This window comes from Ambystoma mexicanum, chromosome 5p (genome assembly GCF_040938575.1).
Source record: "Ambystoma mexicanum isolate Mex_15411 chromosome 5p, UKY_AmexF1_1, whole genome shotgun sequence".
NCBI classification, from domain to species: Eukaryota; Metazoa; Chordata; class Amphibia; order Caudata; family Ambystomatidae; genus Ambystoma; species Ambystoma mexicanum.
The window spans coordinates 541,976,361-541,997,667 of NC_090930.1; the positions used below are offsets into that span (position 1 = coordinate 541,976,361).

At 51.3% G+C, this 21,307-nt stretch overlaps 1 protein-coding gene across 10 annotated transcripts in view; it reads right to left on the minus strand.

Annotated features, from left to right (window-relative positions):
• The window catches only part of BCORL1 (BCL6 corepressor like 1), a 1,509,155-nt gene that overhangs the window by 302,607 nt on the left and 1,185,241 nt on the right, over window positions 1-21,307 (minus strand). For all 10 annotated transcript variants that reach the window (XM_069612962.1, XM_069612963.1, XM_069612961.1 and 7 more), the window contains one exon: window positions 12,936-13,102. In XM_069612962.1, the coding sequence (XP_069469063.1) occupies window positions 12,936-13,102 (167 nt within the window). The remainder of the gene's footprint in view (window positions 1-12,935; window positions 13,103-21,307) is intronic.

Genomic DNA, 21,307 nt, shown 5'->3' on the forward strand with positions numbered 1-21,307 from the left:
GGCACGGATGGAACGATGCCCTGTGATTCAAAAATCACAATCTGCTGGCGGAATGCATCCAATTCGGCCGGCGATGAAGACTTGGTGGGACAAGTCACCCGCCGTCTGGCGGAGTCTTCTGACGAGGACGGGGAAGGCGACCGGTGACGGTCCTTCCGAGAGTGCCTAGACGAGCCAGAGGAATGGCGGGACCCACCCCGAGACCCCGTGGACTTACGCCGACGCGGAGAGTCGCCCCTCGAGTCGTCGGTCGAAAGCCCAGCAAATTTCTACTTATGGGTTTTAGATACCCTACCTACCGATAATTTCTTCTTCCGCTCCTGCAAGGCCTTCGATGTCAAGAACTGGCAGTCATCGCAGTCGTCGGTGGCATGGCTTTCGCCGAGGCACCAGAGGCAGACGTCGTGCGGGTCCGTGATGGACATTTTGGAACCGCAGTCCCAACACTTTTAGAAGCCCGACTTCGGGGTAGAAGACAAAAACATTTTCTCAATTCAAAGTACAAGAACCGAACGCGCTGAGATTCCAAAGCGAACACGTTCACGGAAAAAACGGAACTGAGGCTACAGGCGCCGTGCGTCGTAAATATAACATCCGGTGACGTCGACCCTCGAGGGACAGCGTATCAATGTCATTGACGCAGGACGCCTACGCCAAAAAAAATTCCGAGGCAGCAGCCAGCTGTGGTCATTACTGTCATAGATGTGGAATAAGTCAGAGGACACAATCCCTCGAAGAACAGTTTTGGATGAGCTCTGCCGATATCCGATAACCAAGTTAAAAGTATATAAAGGAGCCTGCTGGCCATTAGTCTGCAGGAGCTAGCCAAGGAAGAAAGAATGCTGGTCGGAAGGGCAGAGTCCTCTGCCATTCCCCCCAATCCTCTTCTTTGTACAGATTAAAGTTTTGTTATCCTTGCAAGATAGACTCATGGCCTTAATTCCCTAGATGGTTGCATTTACTCTGGTGTGAGCGTGATGAGTGGGTACCCCAATATATTTAAGGGGTATAAGTATGGCCTACCTTTCATTACCTGCCCTTTACAGAGCGGACAAATCTGACTGGTATCCACACAGCCAATACCTACTACATAACATTAACATTATCAAGAAAGATTGCAGGTCGGTGGCCTGCATACATTGAGTCAATGGAGAAGGAACAAGTTACTTACCTGTAACTGTTGTTCTCCTGCATGGAAGCGTGAGCTAGTCCAGCCTTGGCCAATGACAGTAGGTACGGCAGTACTTGAGGGGCCGTAATCCGCAGAGGGTTAATCTTCTGTGCACGGCATCAGACAGAGAACCTCTTCCATTTATGTCTGTAGCACTTGAGAGTTGAGGACGCCCTGGCTATGCAAGAACCTCTCTGCAGTCGGCTGGGATGTCGTACCCTCCAAACTCTAGTGCTGCAGGAGCCAGGCCTGCAAGTTCAGCGACTCTGGGTTGTGATGAAGAATGGTGCCTCCTTCTCTGGAGAGAAGATCCGCGTCCGTCGGCAGCTTGACTGGTGTGGACGCTGACAAGTCCAGAAGATCCGGGAACCAGATCTGTCTCGGCCACGCTGGTGCGACGAGGATCAACCTGCACCGGGACCTCTTGAGCTGGTTGATGAGCCGGAGCAGCAACGGCAACAGAGAAATAGGCCGTTCCAGCGGAACGAGAAAGCATTGCCCCTGCTCCACGGCTGGGGGAACCTGCTGGCGAACCTCCGGCACTTCGAGTTCGTCGCCGTCGCGAAGAGATCGATCTGGGGTTCGCCCCATCGACAGAAGAGTCGATCCACTTGATCCTGGCATAGTTCCCAGTCATGGCACGAGCGCAGCTCCCTGCTGAGTGAGTCGGCGATGGTGTTTTTTATTCCTGCCAGATGAAAAGGCACCAGAACCATCCCTTGAGCGACGGCCCAATGCCACAGATCCTGGGCTTCCTTGGATAGGGCAGGGGATGTGGTTCCGCCCTGCTTCCGGATGTAGAACATTGTGGTGGTGTTGTCGATGAAGATCCTCACCACCTTGCCCTCGAGGGACGAAAGGAAAGACCGGAGGGCCCAAAACACTGCACGGAGCTCCAAGATGTTGATGTGGAGTGACTTCTCCGGGAGCCAAAGGCCTCTCACGTGAAGATCTCCGGAGTGTGCTTCCCAACCTTCCAGGGAGGCATCCGTCGTCACTGTCACCTGGTGAGCTGGGGTCTGAAAGTCCGTGCCCACCGACAGATGAGAGCGGGTACCCCACCACCGGACCGCCTGATGGAACGTCTTGTTGAGTGGGATCCTGTCCTCGAAGCTACCCGTCGACTGGAACCAGCGGGCGTCGAGGAATTCTTGTAAGGGGCGCATCCGAAGCCTGCAAAGGTGCACCAGATAAATGCAGGAGGACATCATCCCGAGGAGGGACTTGATAGATCTTACCCTGGCCATGTCTGCGGCCAGCAGACGCTGCACCTTGCCCAGGATGGTCCTGGTCCTTTCCTCCGATGGCGAGGCCAGCCGCGCCACTGTGTCGAGCTTGGCGTCCAGAAACAGGGCGACTTGCGACGGGACCAGGTGGGATTTTGGAAAGTTGATGGAGAACCCCAGGTCCGTGAGCAGCTGGACGGTCTTCGCAGTGTGCTCCACGGCAAGCTCCCTTGTCTTTTCCCGGATGAGCCAGTCGTCCAGGTAGGGGTAGACGTGGATCCCCTGCAGGCACAGCCGCGCCGCCACCTGTGCGAGGCACTTGGTGAACAACCTGGGTGCCGACTTCAATCCGAACGGGAGGGCCTTGAACCGGTAGTGCCGCCCTTGGACCACGAACCTGAGGAACTTTCGGTGTCTTTTTAGAATGGGGATGTGGAAGTACGCATCCTCCAAGTCCAACGACGACAGGAAATCGCCCCCCTCCAGCTGTCCCAGCACGTGCTGGAGGGCGACCACCCAGAACTTCTGAGCCTTGATGTACTTGTTCAGTCGTCGCAGGTCCAGGATCGGACGCCATCCTCCTGTCTTCTTCTTTACGAGGAAGTACCTTGAGTAAACTCCGGAGCCCCGAAGCCTCTTTGGGACGAGCTTGATGGCACCTTTCTTGAGCATCGCTCTTACTTCCAACAGTAGTTGAGGGACGTGATTTTCCTTCCTGGCCACGGGTGGAATGCGAGGGAACTTCTTCTGGAACTCGAGGGCGCGCCCTTGGGCCAGGACGTCCAGCACCCAACGGTCAGTGGAGATGGACTCCCATACGCTGATGAACCTCGTCAGCCGGCCTCCAAGAGGGGTGCTTCGGCAGGGGCCCGACCCCACGGTCGGTTCAATCCTGTTTGGAGGCTGCCTTGCCTCCTTGACCTTCCGGTCGACGACAACGGGCACCACCTGACTTGCCGCGTCCTCTGTAGGCCTCCTGAGATGAAGATCTTGCCGCTTGGCGGTATGTCGAGGAGCCTCTGCCGGATCCCTTGGAGGCACCTTGTCTGCCTCCGGCGCTCCGAAAGTACGGCCGTCGTTGTTGGAGCACTCCCAGTGCCCGGGCAGTCTCCGTGTCTGTCTTGATAGCCTGAAGGGACTCATCAACCGCCTTTCCAAACAGGTTGTTCCCGTCGAAGGGCATGTCCAAAACTTTGGTTTGTACGTCCTGGCGGAAATCCGTCGCCTTGAGCCATCCTTGACGTCTCAGGCAAACGCTGTTGCCCAACTGACGGAAACCGGTGTTGGCGATGTCCGTTGCCACCGTGATGGTGTGGTCCGAAGCAATCTCACCTTACTGTAAGATTTCAAGGGCCTCAGCCCTTTTGGCGTCCGGAGGGAAGTCCAATAGAGGGGCGATTTTGAACCACAACTCTCAGTCGATAGCCAGGGCGTTGGCCGCCTTGATAGTCGTCGCTGCGGATGAGATAACCCGTCGTCCCATCGTGTCCAGCTTCCTGCCCCTCTGGCGGGGAAGTTGATGTCGAGGCCGATGCCCCCCAGCTTTCTTCTTTGCCGCTGCCGAGACGACCGAATCCGGGGTAGGTTGTGCCCGAAGGCACAAGGGGGCAGCGTCGGGGACCCGGTACTTCTTCTCGTACCGGTCCCTCTTTGCAGGCGCCGTGGCATGGTTCTTGAGGAGGGAGAGCACCTCATCCCAGATGTCATCCAGAAGCGGTACGGCGTGGACCGTCTTCCTTTTAGCCTTGCGCCATTGGTAAAGGAACCCTTCCTTTTTCTTCTCTTCGGGGCAGAGCTGGAAGAGCTCGGATGCCCTGGAAATCATGGCATGGAAGGATCCAATCTCGTTGGGCGGGGACGCCCGAGCAAGGGGCGACGTGGGACACATCCCGTCGTTGCCTCCGTCATCATCTGTACCTGTCGTAGCCGTGTCCGTGCCTGTATCATCCCCGTGGGTAGTTGACCGGGGGGAAGGCAGAGCGGGCCGCAGAGGTGGCGGAGGATGCGTCCTCTTCTTATGCAGTGGACTTTCAGAAGGTCCCGGTTCCGGTTCCCCCGTCGGGTCTGGCTCAGGTACCTCCGTCGGGGGGAGGGGCAACCTTGTCCTCATCTCCGAGCATAAGGACTGAATTGCTGACAAAATGGCCGCCGAAGCCCGTCGTCCCTATCCTGCGGCACCGGAAACGACGGGCGCGAGGGCTCTTGAGGAACCTAGTTGGCGACACCGTCGCTCTCGTCATCGCCCTCGTTGGGATCCTCCCGATGGGCTGGGCCTCCTCTACGACTTCGATGAGCTCTTCTTCAGAGGTCGTGTCCGTATCCACGATGGCCACCTGCCCCTCCCCCTCCTTTTCCAGCGGGGACTTCGTGGGGGTCTTCTCAATGGGTCTGAAAGATGACTCCCTTCGCGGTGGCAGGGAGACTCTGGATCCTGAGGTCGCCTCCACTAGCGTAGCCTCCACAGGCTGAGCCAGGGCCGCTGCAACATCCTCAATCGAGGTCTTAGCAGGGTGAATTAAGGCCATCGTCACCTTCTGTACGCCTGGGGCCTTCACCTTAGGGGGAGGGTTCGAGCCTCGCTCCCCCTCTTCTCAGACTCCCTCTTACCCAAGCCAGAGGGTTGGCTCATGGTTAATGGCGCCGGGGAGGATGCGCCCTGCCTGGCAGCCAAGGAGCCCGACCGTTCGGCACTCGCGGTGCTTGGCCTTATGTTGGGCCCCCGTCGCCGGGGCGCCCTCACAGGACTTAAAAGACCGCTCGGACTTCTTCTTCTCGCCTGACGGGCTCTTCCCTTCTAGCCAGTTGGCGAGACGGAGGTGGCGATCCTTCATGGTCCGCTCCGACATGTTCCCACAAAACGCACAGTCCTTCTCCACGTGCGCCTTGTCCTCATGGAGACAGTAGAGGCATAACGAATGCTCGTCCTACTTGAACACATTCTGAAGCTGGCATCCAGGGCAGGTCCTGAACAGCTTCCCGGGCGTCGAGCTTCCTTTCTCCTGGGCCGTGTCCGGGGTAGGCCTTGGAACTTCTGGAATCCTCCAAAAGCGTAACTCGACGAAATCTTCACCCTTGAGGGGCGTAGAAAACTCCGAAACTGGTCCCCGTTGATCGGATGTAGAAACGGTGGAGCTTGAGGCTCTTTTTAACTGAAAAATGAGAAAAAATCTCCTGAAAAAGCATGAAAATGCAACAAAAGCTCAAGAGCTACAGCACGAGGACTCCCAACACTTGAACGTGCGATAAACATCTGAGGATGGCTGCCAGAGGCGGGGCTTAGGGAGAGGGCAGTCATTGGCTGGGGGCAGTATGACCCAGAGACCAGTGATTTGTTACCACTAAGAAAGACAGATCAGAAACGAAACTGATACTGATTTTTTCTATACCGAGGATTCCCGGCCTGACGACGGGGAATATTCATTAGCATGTGAATCCATGCCAGACCCCCACGCTGTCAACTGGGCCGGCCTCCCCTCTAGCAGTTAGATGGAAATGGGAAGAAGATCTTGATGTTAACTTCGCTGAAGCACAGTGGGTGGGGATACTGGGTCACCACAAGAAAGTGTCACAAAATGCAAGATTGAAGCTTAGTCAATTGCTAGTGACACACAGGGCATATATTAAACCTCTGACGATCTTGCAGTTTCCGGGTACAAGGGTTCAAGGCTACCCCAGATGTAAGGCAACAGATGCGGGGATGCTGCACGTGTTCTGGGCATGCCCGGTGATGAGGTTGTACTGGAAGGAGATGGTGGATAGTTGACGAAAAGGGGGGGTAGAACTGGGTGCGCTTTCCCCCAGGTGCCTGCCTTCTAGGGCGCTTCTCGAACCCCAAGGGCAGGAAATATGTCAGTAAATTAAAGGATTTGGCCTGTATTTTTGCCAAACGTAGGATTAATATGGCATGGAAATCGCCCAGGCGCCCGAAAATAGGGAAATAGTGGAAAGATCTGCACAGGTAGGAAAGGGCAGTCAGTGGCTTGGAAGAGACCAGGATGGCGGAATCAAGGGGAGGACACAAGAGGTATTAACGATTGGAAAGTCTTAGTGTAAACCTCGTTCACTAACAAAGTGGTGGAAGGAATGGAGTACAATTAATTTAGAAAAATATGAGCAAAGGGCTCCTGACTGCTAGATGTACATTGCAATTATAGTATAGGAGCTATGCTGGCAAGGTTAGAGGGAGGGTACAGTTAAGGGAATGTTATAATAAAATGTAGGATGGACCATAAAGAGTGAAAGTAGATAGGGTTGATATTGAAAATTTGAAATGTTGTATATGTATCCTGAATAATCAGTAAAAACAAATAAAATAAAAAAGCAACTATGGAATAGAAAGCAACAGGTTAAAAACATTCCAATCTGAATGTTTTTATGTTGTTGAATTTAGTAACTGAGATGATCACCCCAAAGCCAGCGCCAACACACTTCATGAAATCAGAAGCAAAGTGCCACATCACCTTCTGAGCGGGGACGGCTGGGAGGGGTGATGAGGCATCTGCAGTAGATGTATCCATAGAAAGATCATTACAGTAAGTAATTTCTCCTTCAATGGATTGCTTTTCTCTTGTAGATTCCTCATCGAGCAGTAAGCTAAAGGAGCAGGGCAGAAAGAAGTATACAAGCAGGTTCTGCAGAACCGCTCTGCCAAAACATGCATCAGCCCTACGTGCAACGTCCAAAGCATAATGCTTTGTAAAAGTATTTAATGAAGACCACGTGGCAGCACGGCAAATGTCCCGAACAGGGACCCCCTTTGAAGGGCTGTGGAAGCAGAGACTCCCCTGGTGGAATGAGCCCTGATTCGTGGTGGGACTTCTTTTCCCGTCAACTGGTAGCACTCAGGTGCATAAAATGATCCAGCGTGAGATGGTTTGTTCAGTGATCGCAAGAGACCTTGCGGGAAAGACAATGGACGACGAACAACTGGGCCATCTTCCTGAACTCTGCTGTGCGGGGCAACATAAAAACTAAAGGCTCTTTTTCGGGTCGAGGCAGTGAAATCGCTCTTCCTCCTTTGAGGGGTGAGGAGGAGGGTAGAAAACCCGGCAAGTCAATAGACAGTGAAAGGTGGTATTACGAAACAACCTTCGGAAGGAACCCTGGTCTAACCTTAAGAGAGACTTTCTCTCTGAAGAAACGCAAAAAGGGGGCTTGCAGCATAAGGCCTGCAGCTCGCTAACCCTCCTGGCCGATGTGATGGCAACCAAAAAGGCTGTCTTAAGGGACAACAACCTAAGTTAACAAGAATGAATAGGTTCAAACGGAGCAGTCATAAGAAAGGTCAGAACTAGGTTAAGGTCCCAATCCGAAACAAAGGGAGTTGGTGGAAATTTGTTGAGAAAGCCCTTCAGGAATTGGGTCATGACCAGTATGGTGAAAAAAGAACCTTGATCCGGACCTTGATCCGGGGACCTGTTGAACACAGAAAGGGTTGCCAAATACCCTTTGATCGTTGTAACCTGAAGGCCTGCGGAGGCTAGTGACAGAAGGAACTCCATCACCGTCATGGTAGGGCAAGAGATGGGATCAACCTTGCGCTCCCTACACACGCCTCAAATTTTCGCCACCTGAACGCATATAGAGATCTTGTATATGGTCTGCGTGCAACCAGCCACACCTCAAGAATTTCCTCTGAGAGGTACCCGTCATCATACCTCACCCGCTCAAGAGCCACGCATGGAGGATGAGGGAATCCGGGGTCAGGTGCAGTATCCAACCCTCCGACTGGGTGAGGAGATCCGGCCGATGAGGTAACCAGTGAGGTGAACAGATCCAAGAGGTCGAAGTACCAAGTCCTCCTCGCCCAATCTTGGGCGATCAAGATCATGGTTGCTCCAAACCTCTTGAGGATCCAAGGAATGACTGAATCCGAGATAATGTGTAATGGAGAGGGAATGTCCAATCTACCAGAAATGCGTCCCCCCAGTACACCGCTCACTAGGAATTGCCTCGAGCAAAACTGTTTGCACTTCCTGGTGGCTTTTGTGGCAAACAGATCCACTGCTGGGGTACCCCAGAGAGTGAAGACCTCTTCCACGACTTCCTGGCAACTTCCCACTCGTATGAGACTATGCTCTGCCTGCTCAGAGCATCCGCCAAGCTGTTCTCTGCCCCCGCCAGATGAACTGCCGAGACCGAGACCTGATTCTCTAGCAACCAGAACCACAGTTGCATTGCTTCGCAGCCTGCTTGTTCAGATAGTGCATGGGCACTGTGTTGTCCTTCAGAATCAAGACATGCTTCCCCCTTGAGCAATGGGGTGAAGGCCTTCAGGGCTAGCCTGATGGCTCGCAAATCCAGCCTGTTGATATGCCACCTGGCTTTCGACGCTGTCCAAAGGCTGCTCACCTGCAAATCCTTGCAGTGAGCGCCCAATCCCTTCAAGGACGCATCCGTGACCACTCAGGTCTGAGGCCATGGAGACCAGAAGGGTTCCCCCGCTATAAGATTCCAGCGTGTGTCCCACCAGCCGAGTCAGCGAACTACCTGGCTGGACACCCTGAGATAATGCGAGAGAGCTCCTAGATACTGAGATTACTGGTCCAGTAGGAGCCACTGAAGTGATCTCATGCGCATTCTGGCATCTGGCACCAGGTAAATGCAGGCGGCCACAAGGCCCAAACGAGAGAGAAAGGAAGCTGCTGGTAAGGTGGCATGCTTCCGGAACAACTGGATCATCTGCTGTATGTTGTCGGGTCTCTCCTCAGAGGGAAGGCCTTCCCTGCCCGAGTGTCTAGGACTGTCCCGATGAACTGGAGCCTTTGGGCTGTTGCCATGTGGGACTTCTTTAAGTCCAGGGAGAAGCACAGCCTGTGCAGTAGCAGATAGGTGTCTTCCAGGTGAGACAAAACCTGCCCTGCTGACTTCCCCAGGATCAGCCAGTTGTCCTGGTACGGGAATATGAGAAAAGGAGGTAAGCCGCAACTACTGCCATGAGGTTGGTGAATATCCTTGGAGCGGAGGTTAGCTCAAAGGGCAGCACTTTGAACTGGTAGTGCTAGTCCCCAATGAGGAACCACAGGAATGACCTGTGCTTCTGATGTATGGGCACATGGAAATGGGCATGTTGCAGGTCTATGGACACCAGCCAGTCCTGAAGCTCGAGAGCATGGAGAATTTCGTTCAACGTCACCATCTTGAATCTGTCTTTTCGCAGGAACTTGTTTAGAGCCATGAGGTCCAGAATGGGACAGAGACCTCCTCCTTTTTTGGGTACCAGGAAATACCGGGAATACCAGCCTGACTCTCTCTGATCAGGAGGCACCTCTTCCACGGCACCCTTCGACAATAGGGCTCCCAGTCCTTTCTGGAGCTCCTGTCCTGGTTGGATCAGTGATGATGGGGGTCTGTCCAGAGGTTTTCTTAAAAAAAGGGCAGACAATAACCCCGCCGAATTAACTGCAGGGCCCAGGCATCGGAGGTCATCTCCTGCGCCTGAGACCAATGCCCTGCCAAACATCCACCAACCGGTAGGTCATGGGAGGGGAAAATCAAAGCAGCTTTGAAGGCGCAGCAGCTCCTGCTGCAGCTGCTGGCCCTTAAAAGCTCCTCTTCCCCTTCTGGGATGGCAGAAATGCCTCTGCCATTGCCTGGCTTGTGGGAGCAGCGCTTTCCTGTCATAGGGCACATAGCGCCTATAGCCTCTGCCTCTAGAGGCAAGGCTTAAAGCAGGCTAAGTGGGTTGCGCAGCCAGACCCAGCGCAGCAATTTTAGACCCCTCAAATTTCTCAAAAGAGTCAACCGCCTTCTGTCCGAAGAACATCTCCCCTTCAAAAGGCATGTCTAGAAGGCGGTTATGTTGGGGAGAAGTCAGAAGTTTTCAAATAGGCCTGCCTTCTCATAACTACTGTCGACCGCATGTAGCGGCTAACAGTCGGCAATATCCAGGCCGGTTTGTTTCATCCCATCCTCCACCAGCTGTATAACTCTGTCCTGCATATGACCTGCCGGGACGTATTCTGCCGCATGCCCGACAGCCTTCCACAAACTGTTGGAGAATTTAGCGAAACCGCAAGCTAAGTTTGTGGCCTTGAGAGCCATGCTGCAGGAGGTAAAAACCTTTTTGGCCAAAGCATCCCCGTCTGTGGGGATATTTGACGTGGATACCATGGGCCTGAAGGAGATGGTGGCAGCCTGAACTACCAGCCCTTCTGGGGCAGGGTGTGTTGTGAGGAAGGAAGGGTCCCCTCTTGTCGGCCTGTACTTCCCAGTCACATTGGTAGTCACGGGGGCGATATGCATGGATTTCGCCAGATGGACATCAAAGGGTCAGCTATCGCCAGATTGAAGGGCACATTGTGCTCAATAGCCAGGCCCCCATCCAAGATATCCATAAGGGCATATCCTTTATGGGGAATGGCAGACAACTTGAGCCCGAGGGTGTCAACCACCTTCTCCACTAATGCCCTAAACTTGACATTAGAACGAGTGTAGGGATGTTTTTGTTGCATCTCAAGTTCTAGAGATGTATCAAAACCACTGGTATCTTGGAGGCCCTGAGCAAGTGCCACCAAATTATCTCGGTCCTCGAAATAGTCAACACTGACTGATACCACAAAGATGGGATCGACCTCTTTCTATGCCTGATCCGTGCCCAAAAATCACTGCATGGAGCCGAAAAAGCCGGTCCTCGAAAGCGGTTGAAAGGTGCCGACATGAATGGTCAACGTTGAGGGCTCTTCCTTCCGCACCGAGTCCCTGGTTGCCCAGGCAGAGAGCTTAGACTCTTGTAGCGCAGCCTTGGAGACCGATGGAGTGGGTACCGGCGCTGATAGCTCAGACGGAAGATGGCCGCTGTGGGAGAGGCTTCTAGAGGGCGATTTTCACGCCTCTTTGGGCATGGGCCCGAAGGCTCAGTCAGCGCAGAAGGCATAGACTTCATGGCAAGCATAGGGTTGTGGGGGCGAGCACCACTTTAGCCGCCAAGGCCTGCCAGACGGGGATAGGAGCCGTGCCGACAGCCGCCTGTTGTGAAAACATTCAGAGCATTTCTTTCTTAAAAGAATCCCACTCTTCATGAGTGGTCGGTCCCTTGGAGGGCTTACCTCGCACCGAGGAAGAATCCGATTCTTGCTGATGGCAGTGTCGCTTCTTCCGTGAGAAAGGGGATGAGGAATGGCTTCTGGAGTGGGACCTCTTTTTCGTCTTCTTGCAGTGCCAGTCCTCGTTGTGACGAGTGGGCTCCTCAGTCTCGGCCTCCGACTACCGGAAGAGAGACCACACCGTAGATTGTCGACGGTCAGCCCAGGGCGTTTACCGGCTCTATCTCGCAGGGACTTGGGTTGCATCTTGGCGCATGACATGTAGGCCCCCATGTCACGAGTGGAACCCAAACACCATAAACAGATGTTGTGCGAGGGGTCCGTCACTGACATTTTGGCCTTTGCAATCGGAGCACCGCTTGAAACCCGAGATCCGTTGCAAAAACATATTGAGGTAAAAACGAAAACATTTTGTCTGAAAACGTCGAGTAAACTAGAGTAGGTTCCCAATGTAGCTTGTGAGCGCACAGAAAAAAGGATCTGAAGCATGGGGCGTAGTGACATGATATATATGGCGCCTGACCTCACTTCCGGAGGCGACAATCGACCACCGTGCAAGACGCACCGTCGACTGAGTCAAGGTACACTACGCCCCCTGTCGAAGATCAAGCAGCAGAGCTGGATGATGGATAGCTATCAAGTTGAGGAATTTGCAGGAGAAAGGCAATCCAATGAAAGTAGAGCAGTGACCAGGGATAAAACACACCTCACAAAGCTGCTCCCGCATGTCCAAACCACAACACTAACAATGCTGAGGACATGAAGCACAAGGGTATACAAGTTAAAACATAGTGTATGTCACCATACACCCAGCACCGTTTTGGGGATGTTCTTGAGATCCTGCTCCACAGAGGTTTAGATTATTTAACATGTTGGGCACAGCAACAATCTTCAGCATAGGCAGCGCCTTTTGCTTCTAGTGCCACACTCAGGAGGTAGTGGATAGCTGCCGTTACTTTGGTTGTATGTGTAACTACAATGGGGCAGGAATAAATTAATGGGATATGGCTTACAGAGACAGAGTTTTGTATTATGAATAATAGCACATTCCTTGTCGAGCGATATTACAAATGTTGATGTCAAGTTCTGTACATCCATGTAAAAACATATCTTGACTCAGACTACAAATTCTAATATTTCAGACAAACAGATAGCAACGTATCTGAACCTAAAAGTTATTGTTTATATTGCAAAATATGAATCTGGTTTGATGAATACAGATGTGACAACAAGAGATTTAAAACAAGGTGGCTGATTTTTAAACCTTCATACTGGTTGAAGTTCAAAACATCACAAAGGTAAAGTTCAAATCTGCTTCAGTTTTGGGATACAAAAGTGATTTTGTGAACCATGCTCATCTTCCAACGTAGGACTTTACAAAACATTTTCCAATCCTTTGTACGTGTTAATCTGAAGGCTACACATTCTACTAGCTAACAAAAAGATGCATACCAACCCGGGCTTCCACTGTTGCTTGCACAGTTACATACATACCTTGTGCCATCTTGAGCACTGCAATTAACATTGGCCCCGTGATCTAGCAGTGTCTGCATGATATCTATCCATCCTCGTGAACATGCTTCATGCAGAGCTGTATAGCCAGCATTATCACGGCGATTCACATCTCCCAAATCTCTCTGCAGGCAGTACATCACTACTTCCTGAAGAAAAAAAAAACGCTTACATGAAGAATCAGTGTTTTACCAACTATCCCTTTTTCATGCTTTAAAGACAGGATGTTTGTTAGAGGCCCCACTAAACACATACTAATGCTATCTACAAGTTACAACTGATTTACTGAAGTAGGGAACAACCATTGGAATGAACGTCATAGCCAGAACTATTGGGAGTTTGCAAAGTTTCAATTAGATTGCAAACTGGGTTCAAAATGTTAACTTTGCTCATAATAGCGACTACTGTTCTCATAGTCCATAGTGTTAAATTCCCCTTATTACATAAGACCTAAGTGTCCAAAGCACTGGTACCAGTAAAGCCCTCAGATATGCATAGTGATTGAATGGGTAAGAGAAGTCCCATGTGCAAAATCTCATGCGTAGCCACGCCTAAATCCTGAATCCGCTGGCTTCTCTTCCCCAGTCCTCCTCTCCAAGAGGAACTACTACATCAATGAACAAAAGAATGGTGATTTGGTAATATGGAGAACATTAACAAGATACAAGGAGAACAGTCTGTCACAACAGTGATCAACTTTTACTGTTTACAATATCTGGATCCCCCTTTGACAATGTTGAACAGGAAAATTCCTAAACAGTAGCAAAAATGGGTGGAGGATATGACAAATGTTACTTACCCCCAAACCTTTCTGAAACTTGTACCTCTTTAGAGTTACATGTTATGCATAGTTAACCATCTAGTGGACAATCATGAGTGTAACAAGTTAACTGGTTACAGGTACTCAAAATGCTCTTCCAAGTCAACGCCTCTCAGATTTGTTTTCAAGCTGTTATACAATAACGAAGGCATGTCTACTATATACATTGTGGGGAATAATGTACGTACTGCCGTATGGACGTGAGACTCAAAGGAACTAAAATAGGTATATGCAGTTTTTGTCTACAACAAAAAATCCAAAGCTTCAGCAACTCAAAGCTCCCTCCGAGGATAATAATCTGAAAAATGCTATTCAAAAAGTTCACAAGGATTTGGGGGTAACTCCATGTTACTAACACTCTTAATGGCTTGTGTCTCATAAAGCAGATCTTTATAATTTCTTGATGTTGTTGGGCGGTTAGCACCTCGGACCTCGGCAGACACCATTGTCTCAGCCATGTGCTGTAGCAGTAGCTGAAGCTTGACATCCATGGGCAAAGAGCACCATAGCCTTCTGGTGCCAGATTTCACAGAGGAGCTTTTGAAGGTCGTATCAAGTCCCTTCCCTGGAGTCCTGATGTCTACCCTCCGTTATGCTTCTCTACCCTCGATTATACTTCTCTGATCCTGCAATGATCCTTGCCCTCATCGACGCCGACCACATGCTAATTTGTCATCCCAAAGTGGGCAGAGTCCTTTCAGATCTGGGCTAAACTCCTGCCTTCGGCAATGCGTACCCACTCATCCCTCCTCTGACTAGTACAAACCTCCCTAATCATGTCTCTGTCCTCATACATTCCAGCTACCTCTGGCTTGACTACTGCCTTTTCTCCTCCCTATCACCTGTTCTCATCCTTCCACCCCCCACTATTCACCTCGGTCCATCATCTTTTGTTCTCCTTCCAACCCCTGCTTTTCACCTCCTTCCACCACCAGTTCTAGTGCCAACCCCTGCTGCTCACTCTTTTCTATAATCTCCTCCACTCCTTTCCCATGTTCTGCACTCTGCTCTGCTGCACTCACTCCAAATGCCAACTCTAGACAAAATCTCCTCCTCGCTGGATTCAAACTCCAACACTAACTCATTCCTAGCCAACCCGGGTATTCCTGGGTCTGCTCTTCCTCTGGGATTGGGCTCAGACTCAGTTTTCAGGTGTGTGCCATTATTTAGTTTGATTTGCCATTGATCCGATATGAAAAACTGCAGTAGCTCAGCTTTGTTCGAGCCACTGTGCAGAAGATTAACCATAGCGTTAAAAAGCAGGTCCGCCACCCTGGTACTTGATAGTTGAGAAGACTGGAGGGGGGCATCTGAACTTCTACCCACTATATGGTTGGGATAGAAGCACAGAGCACCCTAGCCAAGAGTCTCTAATGGTAGCTATGGATGAGCAACCAAGGCTGAGACTCAAGGGAGGTGATGCAGGTTGGTTCTAAGGTACAGTGAATCCCCAAGCTCCACACACTAAGATAGATGATAGCAGTCCTTTAAAGGATTGAAAAAAATCAGGTAGATATACACAAACAAACAAGACTCACTTTGTACTAGAAATCTAATCGTGTAATTTATTTTAATACATAAAATTCAATGTGGTACCACTGTTACCTTTTAATTCAGTTATAATGCACCAACTGCTGATCGTAACTAAAAGCATTACAATTATTAGGCAAGGGTTAACCTCAGACAATACTGTAGATAGGCAGGTTGTACTTGGAACACAGGCAGAAAGCTTTCTTTAGTGTAAAAAAGCAATAGTGTGTGAGGACCCCCACCCGCTCACCTGGGTAACCTGTAAGAAAATGTTATGGTGTACTTTATTTTGTATATTACAGCTCGGTCCACATATGTTCATTAATATGCTGCTTAAGTTTCCACAGGTCCCTCAACACCAAGTATCTGGTAAACTACAGGAGAACAGGATCCAAGACGAATCTGGGACCATTGGATGAATCCAGAGGATGGAAGATGCTCCACCTCGTCACAGTACCATGGGTGCCTTGGAAGGCGAAGTGACAGTTTCTCTGCTTTACTCGAAGATGCCTCTCGAGGGTGGACCCCCTTACAGGGAGTCGCGGGGACGTCAGTGTCGAGCAGGAGAAGGGAACCAAAAAGTGTTGAAAAGGCAGCAATGCAGGTCTGTCATGGTGGTCTCTGTTGTCAGGTTTCTAAGCCTGCTATGGATGTCCCAAGAAGATGAAACTTGCTGTGGACCTCTACAAGGGTTGGCTAAACAAAATAAGTCCCTTGGTGGTCATCGATGACTTTCGGTGGCGACGGGTGCAGTGCCAGTAGTAGGTGTCAGTTTTCAGTATTTCAATATGGTCGCATTTCAGTTCTTCGGTGCTGCAGACACAGCACTGATGACAGGTTAGCTTCTGGCTACTTAGACTAGAGCACTGGAATGCACTGCGGACCCTCACCAAGTCTGAACATTTGTGACGCTTTCTTCAGTGTTTGGTGGTGGGAAACAACGGCTGGCAATGCTCTGCAAGCGTTGACGCTGGATCTTCGCTGTCAGAGAAAAATTGACAGATGTCGTGGCTGCAGTGCCACTTAATCATTTCTGGTGTTACTTGGAACTTTGGCAGCTTTGGGCATCAAGCAGCACTATGCTATGCCCTCTTCTGGGTGATGCACAACAAATTGGCTTTCAGCAGTCGCAAACACTTCTCCGGACCCTGGACGGCAGAGGTGGACTTCTTGGGCTCAAGATGGCCAGGCACTTCTCTGCTGGACCCACAAAAGCACCTCTTCGGGATAGCAGGAACACAGGACTGGCTTCCAGGACACTTCGAGTGAAGAGCAGCAGTTGCACAATGTCCCCGCGTAGCTACAGGAAGAGGTTGCCTATCAAGGTCCTCTCTGGTTCAGTCCTCGAATCAGGAAAGCAGCTATTGCATCTGATGAAAGGTTGCAGCCGCAGACTTCTTCCTCCAGCTGAATTCAGGATACAAGCTTCTTGAGACTTCAGCTTCTGCTTCGGTTTCAACTTTCAGCTTCTGACAAGGCAGTAAGTGACGGGGTCCCTAGTTAAACACGCATGTTCCCCATTCACTCAGGCCGAGCAAGGCTCAGCCAGATTCTTGCAGCTACCAATCATGCTCGTAGGCATTCAAGCCATTCACCCAAAACCACACACACAACACACGATTTGGATTGGAGGCAACTCCCAGCCTGTCAGAGCATTCACTTCATTCGCTCAGTTTCATTCAGGGCATGCTCAGGCAGGACCACAGGCATTGGGGGACACAACCAAAAGCAGACACCCACAACACAGAATCTGATTTCACTCCTCTGTCCATTCTGGCAGGTCCGCCCATGGGGTATACCCACATCAGCAATCCCCGGGAAAACTACTGCTAGGCTAGCAATGGCAGGCCATTTCCATATATGGTCCTTCCATCCAACATACAGACAGGGGAAGGGAAGAGAGACAATTTGTCATGAGTTTGAGAATCAAGGGGGAAAGGCAAAGGAAACCAAGAGGCCACCGGTGGCCATCTTGCCTTTGTTCAGGAATCCATGGATTGCTATGGCAGGGCCTTGGTGTCCCAAAAAGGGAGGACACCCAGCCACTGTCAAGTCAGAATGTACTAGCCACCAGCCTATACCCTGCTCTGTGGGCAACACACATGTGCCCAAAAACACACAATGGAGTACAACGGTGTATCCCTACCCATGGGTGCCATAAAGGTATCCCATCGGTCTTTGTTCACCAAGAACAGAAATGAAGAGCTGCACTGGAAGGGGTCCAAACTGGACTCCTATGCACAATATAAACAGACAAAACAGTCTAAGGAGGTAGTGGGACAAGGACGAAGAGGCCAGTTCCCTCCAAGGTATTTCCAGCATCACAATAGTGACCTCCACGCAGATGTAGTCTCGGGAGCGCAGCCTCGTCAGATTCCTTTGGTCAGTAAGCACTTTGAAGTGCAGATTGTATACAATTTATAATTGCAAAGTATATTCTGTTTTCTGCTGAGCAAGGTTCTCTGTGCACAAGTGGGGAGATAGTAGAATGAGCTTTCCTTGCTCAGGAATGTTAGTGCCCGAGGTTCCTGACCCGGAGATTAGGGAGTTACTGTCTTTTTTGCCCTATGATTTTTCTCTTAAAAGGCCATGAGCAATTGGTGTGCACAGGAGTGGGTTCCTGTTGGCTAAAAGGGGTGACAATCTGAGGGCATGGCCAGGTGGCAGACCGTCAAGACGGGTCATCTGTGAACACCCAGGGAAGCTTCCCCATGTGCCCGATAGATGGCATACAAGTGAAGATTTTAGCAGGCTAGTGGGAAAGTCTTCTGCACCCACTGGCCGCATAGAAAGAAACTATATGGCAGCGACAGCGGTGGAAAGAATCGAGTGGTGAAGCCGGGATCTGTGACAAAATGCCTTGTATCCCCTGTGGGATTCCCAAGCGGAGAAAAGGCTACATGGTGCAATGCACAATGGAGGCCTCATGCGAGTCATGACGCTGAAGCCCTACACTGGGGTAGCCTGTACTGTGACCCTGCGCCCTCGCACTACAGCATCACACACCTTGGAAAACATGGAGCCACTGCGCACTTGGCCAAACCGATTCATGGAAGCCACTGATCAACTATAACATGCCGAGTGCCTCTGAGATCAACCTCTGCACGCAGTACAGGCCAGTCCGCACCGGGAAACGGGTGTGTTGGACCTAGGGTGGACTTCCTTGGAGCAGCAGTGTAAGCAGTACTTCTACTTTAGAGCCGGCCACGGCTGTGAATTGCGCTCAGCGCCTTGTGTTGCAGAGCCTGACAGGTGCCCATCTCTTAAGTTCACGTTCACAGACCCTGGGTTCTTTTAGGGAAGTTCAGGTGGAGGTGAGGCTCACCCGACACATTCAGGGGAGAGAAGGCAGAAGACTGAGAAGCTCCCTCCATCCAGGGCCATGGCCAAAACACCAGCAAAGTCTGAGCAGGGGGATATCAAAGCTACGCTAGCCAAACAGCACTCCAGAGAAAATCACTTGCTATCTACTACCGCGTAGGTTCACGTGTCAAAAATGACTGGGAAAAATGAAGAAGGCTTAGCAACCAAGACTGACCTGAAGCTCCAGGGGACAGGCTCTTGAACTCCATAGCGGACCTGGATGACCATGTGCGCCCAGCAGAAGAGACTGGAGGACCTGGAAACGGTGCATTATGAGCAAGCACAAGAGCAAATGGAACTTCAGCAGTGCCTCCTCACAGTTAAGGAGCAAGTGGAACAACTTTGGTTCAGACTTGAGGGCATGGAGAATCATTTTCAGCCTCATAATGTCTGGGCCTGAGGGATCCCCCCCCCCACAGGTGAAAGACCAGGACCTTGAGGATTATGTGAGAGCCCTCTTTAGTAAACTACAGCACTCAGGAGACAGAAGAATCAATCCTGGACAGGACACACAGAGACAGAATGTATAACGCCCAGATCCGGAGGAATCTCCTCCCTGATTTACTAACCAGAGCCTATTTCTTCAAGCAGAAAGAATGTATGTTGGCATCAGAAAGATGCAGGCGTCCGATCTCCTTCTGTGGGGCAGACCTCCAACTGTTCCAGGATATAGTCCCGGGGACTCTTGCCACACAGAGGAAACTCAGAACTCTCATGACATGGCTTTGTGGATGGGAGGCCTGCTACAAATGGGAGTTTCCTTGCAAGTTACTCTTCGGGCATCAAAGGCGGCGGTATAGCCATTCCAAGATGGCTGTCGACACTAGTAAGACGTGTCGGCAGCCGCTCTGTACACCTGCAGAATTTCCACAGCTTCTTCCCCACCCTGGAGCCGTTGGTAGTCACCCAAGTGCTGGAAAACATAGCGAGTAACCTGGGACTAAATAAGCACAAGCCGGAGAGCCGTACCCCCGCTCGAGTCACAGGGAGCAGAGCAGCACTGCTTCAGCCTGCCGCAGAAAGAAGCGTAGGAGCCGGCTGAGGAAAGGACCCGACCGCAAACCCCAGTACAGATAGGGAAACGTCAACAGCAACGCAGAAGTGGGACTGGAGCCAGAAGCGTGCCAAACATCCCGGGAGCACGAGGAGGAGGATCCGCACGCAGGCACCAGGAACGGTGGAGGAGTAGGCAAGCGCGAGGACCAGTCAGGTCTTCACATATTGCACCAGAATCACCCATCAACAGCCTATGGGGATCTAAACAGTGCATGAGGAACGGCGCGTGCCACAGAGGAGAGCTGGCACACCCCCACACCCTGGAAGCTGAGCAGCAACATGGCATAGACGAGCACCGCCTGGAGCGGGTGAATCCTCCAGGCAATGACGTTCTGCAGGAGCAAGGACACAGGAACGCGGTAAGCAGGAGTGGGCTGCACGGGTTGAATCAGAAATAGCAAACCAGTCCGTTATAGGAACAGGACTAGAGGGAAGAGGCCCCCCCTCTCAAGCGAGGACCAAGACACGCCACACAAGCAAATGGCCCCTTGAGGGAAGGCCAGGGTACCAGAGGACCCACAAAGAGGCTGAAGTAACACTTGACTGAAATCACACCTCCCCAGCCCAGCGCCCAATAGCACACTGAAGGAGGGGGACCAGAAGTCCGGGGAGCACAGGAAGGCAACCCGCCCGCACAGGACACACATAGGAGGGTGCCCGGCAGACACGTGTGAAGGGCAACAAGGGGATACTATAAAACCACCCTCTACCCCAAAACAAGGAGGGTCAGGGAAACCTGCCACGATACAAAAGAGCAAAACCCGGAGGCTAGGTCGGACAGGAGGACTTACAGTGGCACAAAACTGATGTCCAAATCAGCAAAAGCGAAAGCCTCAAAACAGGCGGCGGCCTCAGCGGACATGCCGGGCACCATCCCCACCATATGGGGCCCGGTAGAGGCGAAGTGCCATGGCAAAGGCCCCAGGAAACGACAGAGCAAGGGGGGACTGAGGGGACGGATCCTATAGGACCCTTCTCGAGACAGGACCTCAACCACGATATGCTGTCTGTCCAGGAGACGGTTACGAGAGCATTCCAGGAACAATTTCAACCAATGAGAAGAACAAGTTACTTACCAACTGTAACGTTCTTTCGATTGGATGTTCCTCCCACGCATTCCTCATCTTAGATATCTTGTCTCCCAGCTTTGCTGCTTCAGAAAACAATTTCACCAGAGGGCGATGTGTTCGAGGCTGCGGAGCCGTAGTCCCTCGAGGGCCGCCGTCGAGCGTCGACGTCATCCGCTGTATAAAGGGCTCGAGCAGCGCCCGTTACCTCAGTTCTGTTTTTATGGTATTCACGGTTGCATCAGTTGATCAGGCTTTAAAGTCCTCAGGCTCTTAAGGAAATTCGAGTGCAAGTGGCGCAAACTGTACGGAGGGGTAGGTTGGGAGGGTCGATGATAAATACGTGGGAGGAACATCCAATCGAAAGAACATTACAGTTGGTAAGTAACTTGTTCTTCGAATGGATTGTGTCCTCCCACGTATTCCTCATTTTAAGATAGGCTCCCAAAGCAGTAAGCATGTGGATGAGGGAGCACCAGAAAATTCAATCATGGACTGAATGAAGGATAGCTTTTGCA